Source organism: Dioscorea cayenensis, unplaced genomic scaffold, assembly GCF_009730915.1.
Source record: "Dioscorea cayenensis subsp. rotundata cultivar TDr96_F1 unplaced genomic scaffold, TDr96_F1_v2_PseudoChromosome.rev07_lg8_w22 25.fasta BLBR01000375.1, whole genome shotgun sequence".
NCBI classification, from domain to species: domain Eukaryota; kingdom Viridiplantae; phylum Streptophyta; class Magnoliopsida; order Dioscoreales; family Dioscoreaceae; genus Dioscorea; species Dioscorea cayenensis.
In genome coordinates, this window is record NW_024086766.1 from 85,437 (window position 1) to 93,701 (window position 8,265).

General features: G+C 43.2%; 1 protein-coding gene across 2 annotated transcripts; it reads right to left on the bottom strand.

Moving 5' to 3' along the window:
- Window positions 1-351: 351 nt before the first annotated feature.
- LOC120254193 (subtilisin-like protease SBT3) lies at window positions 352-7,924 on the bottom strand. Of its 2 annotated transcripts, none has more exons than XM_039262342.1 (2): window positions 6,960-7,924; window positions 352-1,984 (listed from the first exon to the last, which is right to left on the bottom strand). In XM_039262342.1, exons 1-2 carry the CDS (start codon window positions 7,686-7,688, stop codon window positions 482-484), a joined length of 2,232 nt encoding a protein of 743 aa, XP_039118276.1. In that variant the 5' UTR covers window positions 7,689-7,924; the 3' UTR covers window positions 352-481. The 2 variants fall into 2 exon arrangements, with proteins under 2 accessions (XP_039118276.1, XP_039118275.1); XM_039262341.1 differs by having other exon boundaries at window positions 352-1,979; window positions 6,955-7,923.
- Window positions 7,925-8,265: the final 341 nt, after the last annotated feature.

Here is an 8,265-nt window from a genome sequence, read left to right on the forward strand (position 1 = left end):
CAACTTACTGTGTTTTTTGAAACATACCTAAAAGTTGTGGATCTTTTACCCCATTTGTAATTATACATCGTATGTCAAATGTTTTGCATAAACTTAACGTTGTTGACTGAAAACTAAATATTTGAAAGTTGAGGGTCATGTTTTGATTTATTTACTCTAAGAACGGCTACTGCTAGTGTCTTGAATTGGCTGGCATCTTCTTAAGATCAATGTATTGTTCGCTGGTTCCGTGATAAATGTAGAATCAGAAAGGACTGATCTTCTTGATCGTTAACCTTTAGAAAATAAGACTTATCATACCAAAGATGAAGGTGATAAGAAAATGATGCATCTCAATTTTATAACCTCCACTTTTTGACAAAAACTTTCTCTGTCCATGAGAATTTTATTATATTAATTTAAAATAAGACATCTTTAAGTTGACTAAGATGTGAACATCAGGGAGGATCTAATATTTAAACACTTGATAAAACAATAAATTCTAAAACAATACCACCAGAGGGCTCCTCACAGTGTACTTTCCCTTATCATCAACCCAAACAAGAGATCCATAAGCAGCCTCTTTCCCCTTTGACCTTGCCTTCAAATAAACCTTGTAACTCTGTTTCTCATACTTCTCCTTGAAAACAAGCAATTCTGGTTGAACAACAACCGAAATCCCAACCGGGGCCATCACAGTCACTTTGTAAATCACCGGCCCATCACCGACATTGGTCACTGTTCTCCCAAACGTACGAGAGTAATGCATAGAATTATTGAATATGGCAATGAATGAAGGATAATTAAGATCAGTAGAAGGTTTAGAGCAGTGAAACGCAGTGGACGACCTCGTGATCATTGACATCTGTTTGTGAGTGTAATTGGAAGCACATAACATGTTCACGTAGTCCTGTGGGCTAGCATCATAAACAAGCCCTGGGTCCAAAGCCTTGTTTGGGTCCACATGTCCTGCTCCAAGGGCAAGAGGGCTGGCATAACCAAAGTTGGTCCCAATATCTCTGATCGGTTTGTGTGTGTTATCTAGCACGCTGGCAGATGTCATCATGGCTGAACGAATAGCAGCTGGGCTCCAACTCGGGTGCGCAGCCTTCAACAGTGCGGCAACACCGGATGCGTGCGGACATGCCATTGATGTTCCGGAGATGATGTTGTACTCACTAGCTATAAGAGCGTTGCCAATTGCAGCAGATGGAGAAACAGGTGACCAAGCTGCAAGGATGTTATTCCCTGGAGCTAGTATGTCAGGCTTCAGCACTCCCGGGTAATTCGGTGATGGCCCTCTTGATGAATATGATGCCACTGCTGGAGCTGGTTTATGCCCAATAATGTTTGCCTGAACTTCATTGTAATAGTAGCGTTGGGGTTGCTTTTTAGCATACTTTATCAACGTCTTACCTGCTTTAGGGGTGACCAGGATGGCTGGACATCGGAAGTGGTAAACGCTTTCAGTGTCATTGGTTATAAGCACAGCACCTCCTGCCGTGGATTCAGTCACATAATGAACCTGTTCCCATGCTTCTACTGTGTTATCACAAATAACAATTGACCCTTCAGCTGCAGAAGATAACAACGAGGACGAGTTGCATGCTGAGATTGTTTTATTGTAGACAAGTTGAACGTCCACGATCAATGCGTTCTCCGGATACATAGTGGTGCCGATGATGCTCTGACCGTTACCTAGTTCCATCGTCCCTGAGAACTTCCGGTCGACCGTGCCGGCTGCCACTGTCAACACCCAAGGGATTCCATTATGTAGGCTTGAAAGGTCCGGCCCATAGTTCCCAGCTGAAGAGGAAACAATGATTCCTTTTTCCATTGCTGCAAAGGAAGCTATGGCTATTGGATCTTCATACAACTCAACACCATCATAACCCATTGATATAGAGATAACATCGACGCCATCAGCAATGGCTTGGTCCATGCCGGCAAGAACATCGGAAGCGTAACGCCCCTCCTCCCATAGCACCTTGTACATGGCCAAGCTTGTTGGTTGTAATCCTGACTGGATGACATATATGTATGTATCTTTATCTAAGTACGTATTAGCAGGTTATTGTGGGGCTGTCCAGCTGCAGTGCGTCAGCTGAGCTAGCGGTGATTCCGGACTGAAAAGGCGTGTTTGACTGGCATTTATTGCCTTGTTTTTCAGCATCTTTGTTATTTTATTTTCCTTGTTTTTCGTGTTCCTTTATAGTGTTGAGTATATGTATGTTTTTCTTCAATGAATTAAAGAAAGCATATTTCCTTCTTTCGATTCTTCTCTGTGTGATCGAAACTGTGAGGAAGAAGAACAGTGAGTGTCTTCCAGCTCCAGGGGAGGCTTCCATCACCTGGTATCAGAGCCAGGTTGGTGTTTGTATGCCTAAGTACCTCCGGCTGGAGGACATGGCCATCTCAACGCAGCAGGCGACGAGAGACAGTGTTATTCCCCTTCAGTATCCTATGCTAACCTCCACAAACTATACAACATGGGCAATCAAGATGCGGGCTAATATGGATGCCCAAGGTGTGTGGGAGGTGGTGGAACCAACTGCCGGAGTGGCGGTGGATGTGAAGAAAGACAAGGCAGCCATTGCATGCATTTTTCAATCAGTTCCTGAGGATGTGTTGCTTCAAGTTGCTGAAAAAAAGTCCGCAAAGGAAGTGTGGGATTGTTTAAAAACAATATTTGTTGGTGTTGATAGGGTTAAGAAGGCCAAGGTTCTCACACTCAAGAGTGAACTTGAAAATCTAAAGATGTTGGAAACTGACACTGTGGATGTGTTTGCAGGAAAAATGTCAGCTTTGTCTAACAAGTTCAGAGAGCTTGGTGCTCCACTTGACAGTGCTGAACTTGTTAAGAAATTATTCAATTCTATGCCAAGTAACTATCTGCCAGTGCTTGCCTCTCTTGAACAGGTACTGGACATTGATGTGATGCCATTTGAAGAAGCAGTCGGGCGACTCAAAGCTTTTGAGGAGCGTGTAAAAGCGAGATGGGAAGCAACTCGAGCGACTTCTCCTCACTCATGAGGAATGGGTTGCACGTACAAAGAAGGAGAGTGGAGGGCAATCCAAGCAAAACGCTGGAAGTGTAGATGGGAGAGGTCGAGACAGATATCCTGGACGTGGGAGAGGAGCTCGAGGAGGGGGAAGCTCATCCGCACCAAATACAGGGGAGAGGTAACTCGAGTGGAAGAGATAAAAAGCCACATCAAATGCTTTAATTGTGACAAGTTAGGTCACTATGCGCCGAGTGCTCGGAGTCAACGCCGGTATGAAGAGACTAATCTCACCCAAACTTTAGATGAAGAACCAGCCTTACTCTTAACTCAGACTTTGAAAGAGGAGTTCGATGACCAGATGGTGCAAGGTGTTGTGCTATTGAATGAAGAAAGGATAACTCCAAGTCTATTTGTAGCTGAAGATCATGATGATCATTCGGACATGTGGTATCTGGACAATGGTGCCGAGAACTCACATGATCGGAATCGGGCCTTATTTCAAGAGTTGAATGAGAATATTACCGGATCTGTGCGATTTGGAGATAGTTCTACAGTGGGGATCGCGGGAAGAGGTTCGGTTATATTTAAGTGCAAGAACGGTGATCATCGTGTCTTACCAGAGGTGTATTACATTCCACGACTGAGCAGCAATATCATTAGTCTTGGTCAGTTAACTGAAGACGGAGTTGAAGTAAAAATGGTGGGTAATATACTCGAAGGTACATGATGAAAATGGGGTGTTACTAATGTCTCGTTGAGCGCATGACCGAACAGGCTATATAAAAATTAAGCTCGAAAGGGGTGAGCTCGCATGTCCGTTGATGAACTTGGAGAATCCAAAGCTTTAGATCCGGCATGCGAGGCTTGGTCACACAAGCTTCCATATCTTGAGATTGTTGTGTGAAAAAGGACCTTGTGTTAGGCTTACCAGACATTGAATATCCAAATGAAGTTTGTGAAAATTGTCTGGCTGCCAAACAGACGAGGCTTCCTTTTCCTCGACAAACACACTACAGAGCAGAAGTGCCACTGATGTTGTTGCATGTAGACTTATGCGGACCCGTGTCACCCAGACACTTGTCGGTAATGCTTATTTCATGTTAATTGTTGATGATCATAGCCGGATGATGTGGGTTTATATTATGAAAGCAAAGAGTCAAACATTTTTGGAGCTTAGAAAATTTATCAATTGGGTGGAGAACTCATCTGGGCATCGGGTTAAGACGATCAGATCTGACCGTGGAGGTGAATTCCTTTCAAAAGAACTTGTAAATTTATGCGAAGAGCGGGGAATTGAAAGACAACTGACTGTCCCTTACACACCACAGCAGAACGGCATTGTTGAACGACGGAATCGGACAGTGATGGAGATGGCACGATCTATGTTGAAGAGCATGAAAGTGCCTGGTGAATTATGGGGAGAAGCTGTAAGGCATGCTGTATATATACTCAATCGGTTGCCAACTAAGTCTCTTAAGGATTGTACCCCATTCGAGTGTTGGACTGGAAGGAAGCCACAACTTTCTCATCTCCGAGTATTCGGGTGTATTGCGCATGCAAAAGTGACTGAACCTCATATACAAAAGCTTGACGACCGGAGCAGAAAACACTGGTGTATCTCGGCTCAGAAGAAGGATGCAAAGGGTATCGGCTGTTTGATCCAATTCATGGTAAGCTTATTGTGAGTCGTGATGTCATTTTTCAGGAAAATGTAGGGTGGAAGTGGAGTAATGATCGTGAAGGAGGTGCACATGCCCCACCAGCTTTTACTGTCATTACTACACTCGGAGAATCCTCAAATGATGACATGCCAACACCGACTAACCTAGAGGAAAGCACAACAAGTACTAGAAGTGAAGGAAATGATGTTGCAACTGGCTCAAGGGAAGACATAAGAAATAGTCCCATATCACAACCCACACCACTTTCATTTAATTCAACTGAGTCTTCATCAACTGAACTGTCACCAACAAACTGGGAAGTTGCTCACCGCTACCGTACTTTGACTGATCTATATGATGAAACTGAAGAGTTGCAACCATTTGATGAACTCTTAATGGTGGATACTGATGAGCCTAGTACTTTTCAGGAAGCTGCTGAGAGTGGTGACTGGATGAAAGCAATGTTAGAAGAATTGAAATCTATAGAAGAGAATAGAACATGGTTTCTTACTGTTTTGCCATCCCAGCATAAAGCCATTGGGTTAAAGTGGGTATACAAATTGAAGAGGGATTCAAAGGGAAATGTGATTAAACACAAGGCAAGACTGGTTGCAAAGGGGTACTCACAGCGCCAGGGGATCGACTTTGAAGAAGTGTTTGCTCCTGTTGCTCGTCTAGATACAGTGAGATTAATACTCGCAGTGGCTGTGAATCGCAAGTGGGAAGTTCATCATATGGATGTGAAGTCCGCGTTTCTGAATGGGAGCATTGCTGAGGAGGTTTATGTGGCTCAACCGGAGGGTTTTATTGTGAAAGGAAAAGAGCATATGGTCTATCGACTGTCTAAAGCTCTGTATGGGCTGCGTCAAGCTCCCCGGGCTTGGAATGCACACTTAGATGAGAGCTTAAAGGATCTTAAATTCAGAAGATGCTCACAAGAGTATGCACTCTATATCCGAGGAAAGGATGAGGCTGAGATCATCATAGGAGTATACGTGGATGATCTTATAATCACTGGAAGGTGTACCAATGAACTCCAACAATTCAAGAGGGAGATGATGTGCAAGTTCAAAATGAGTGACCTAGGCAAGCTAACTCATTATCTTAGCATTGAAGTAGAACAAAGATATGGAGAAACAACTCTCAAGCAGTCTCAGTATGCAAAGAAAATATTACAAATGACTGGGCTATTGGAATGTAATTCAGCCAAACATCCTATGGAACATAAACTTCGACTGCACAAGGATCTTAATGGTGAACTTGTTGATGCCACAGAGTATCGTCGCATCATTGGGTGTCTAAGATATCTGTTACATACAAGACCAGATCTTTCTTTTGCTGTTGGCATGGTCAGTAGATATATGGAGAGACCTACAAAGGCGCATTACATGGCAGTGAAACACATACTGAGGTACTTGAAAGGTACCATATCTTTTGGTCTTAAATACACAGCAGGAGATCATGGTGTGCATCTTTGTTGTTATTCTGATAGTGATCTAGCAGGCGACTTAGATGATAGAAGGAGTACAGGGGGCATGGTGTTCTACTTCAACAATTGTCCTGTATCTTGGTCATCACAGAAGCAACGCACTGTCGCCCTTTCCACTTGTGAAGCAGAACTTATGGCTGCAGCTGCTGCAACTTGTCAGGCTATTTGGTTGATGGGCGTTCTCAAGGAGATGATCGGGTCTCATCCACTGAAGACAACATTTTTTGTTGATAATCAATCGGCCATGGATCTGATAAAAAACCCAGTTCACCACGCACGAAGCAAACATATTGATACCCGATTTTATTTCATCCGTGAGTGTGTTGAACATGGGCAAATCCAAGTTAGGCATGTAAATTCCAATGAACAAAGGGCTGACATCATGACCAAGGCATTACTGAGCACAAAGTTCATTCTCATGCGGGAGTTGTTGGGTGTTCGTGACTTGGATTCCAGCCAGGATTAAGGGGAGGTTTGTTGGTTGTAATCCTGACTGGATGACATATATGTATGTATCTTTATCTAAGTACGTATTAGCAGGTTATTGTGGGGCTGTCCAGCTGCAGTGCGTCAGCTGAGCTAGCGGTGATTCCGGACTGAAAAGGCGTGTTTGACTGGCATTTATTGCCTTGTTTTTCAGCATCTTTGTTATTTTATTTTCCTTGTTTTTCGTGTTCCTTTATAGTATTGAGTATATGTATGTTTTTCTTCAATGAATTAAAGAAAGCATATTTCCTTCTTTCGATTCTTCTCTGTGTGATCGAAACTGTGAGGAAGAAGAACAGTGAGTGTCTTCCAGCTCCAGGGGAGGCTTCCATCAAAGCTCGCTCTCGGCGCAATGCCTCTGGCAACGCCGGGAGCATAGCCAAAGAAATCTGCAGAAGCATAGTTTCCGGCGGCAGTGGATGAGGTGTGAGTGCCGTGGCCCATCGTGTCTCTAGCCGAGTTCATCGTGATGTTTACGCCCGGGTTGGCGGCGATTACTCCCTTGTTGAAGTAACGAGCTCCGATGAGCTTACGGTTGCACATGGACGAGTTGAAGTCTTCTCCATCCTCGCATTTTCCCTTCCATCTTTTTGGCACTTGAGGCATCCCATTGTCCACGAAACTTCCACTCTCCGGCCTGACTCCGCTGTCAATCATCCCAATGATAACATTTTCACCAAAGTTGGACTCCGGCCAGAGACCGGAATTCAAGTTGAGTGAGAGGAACTCATAAGTGTGGGTGGTGTCCACTGTGACTTCTTTATCTTGATGCACAAACAAGAAGCTCTGCAGTTGCTTCAATGCTTGCAGTTCCTCGCCGGAGAGCACAGCGCTGAATCCATGCATCACGTTCTCATAAGAGTACAGTAAGTTTGGTGAAACTTTGGTACTTTTGCTCAGTGACCGGATAATGGCAGAGTACCACTGATGATGATCGGAGAATGCCTTCGGCATCCCTGATACGTTCATGTGGACTATATAAGTGGAACGTTCAGCTGCCATTGCTTGAACTAAGAGAATGATGAAAAGCCATGCATGAAAGAGCAAGACATCAGCTGGAGAAACCATTGCTAATGTTTATAGATTGAAGAAGCCTTAGCTGATCCCTCTGTTTATATAGATAAATGAGACTCTCTCCATGCAACGGAGGCAAGTTGCTTGGGAGAATATCTTCGATGCCGGCAATGCAAAGGAAGAGAATTGGTCCATTCTTTGATTATTCCTCAGTCTTGGCTTGACTGTGATTAACGATGTATTATCTTTGTGTGAAGAAATTGTTTCATTAATTCCATTGTATAAAATATTTTAATCTTGAGATCATTGTTGGCCATTGGTTTAATGCTGATTAGACGGCAACAAATACATGCTGAAAATTATTGGTAGGCTGGTGGTGTGTCATTATCCTATTTGTTTATTGTCATGTGACACAGTGATTATTTTGTCTGCTTGATGCAATTGTATGGGACCAATGATAAGTGAATGATCAAGAACAAGAGGTCAGTTTTTCGTGTGATTGTGATTATACACAAATAATGGTGAAATTATTTACAGCGAATTGATAGTTTAAAACTTTAAAGACTTTGAAAAATCAAAAATCAAAAAGACAAAATTAATACCTTGACTACTGAATATTGACATAATTGCA

Bases quoted from the DNA above. Each gene is read 5' to 3' on its own strand.
- LOC120254193 (XM_039262342.1), bottom strand. From the start codon at position 7,688: ATGGTTTCTCCAGCTGATGTCTTGCTCTTTCATGCATGGCTTTTCATC. The intron at 1,985-6,959 runs AGCTTTGATGGA...TTACAACCAACA, and splicing joins GAGGCATTGCGCCGAGAGCG to AGCTTGGCCATGTACAAGGT.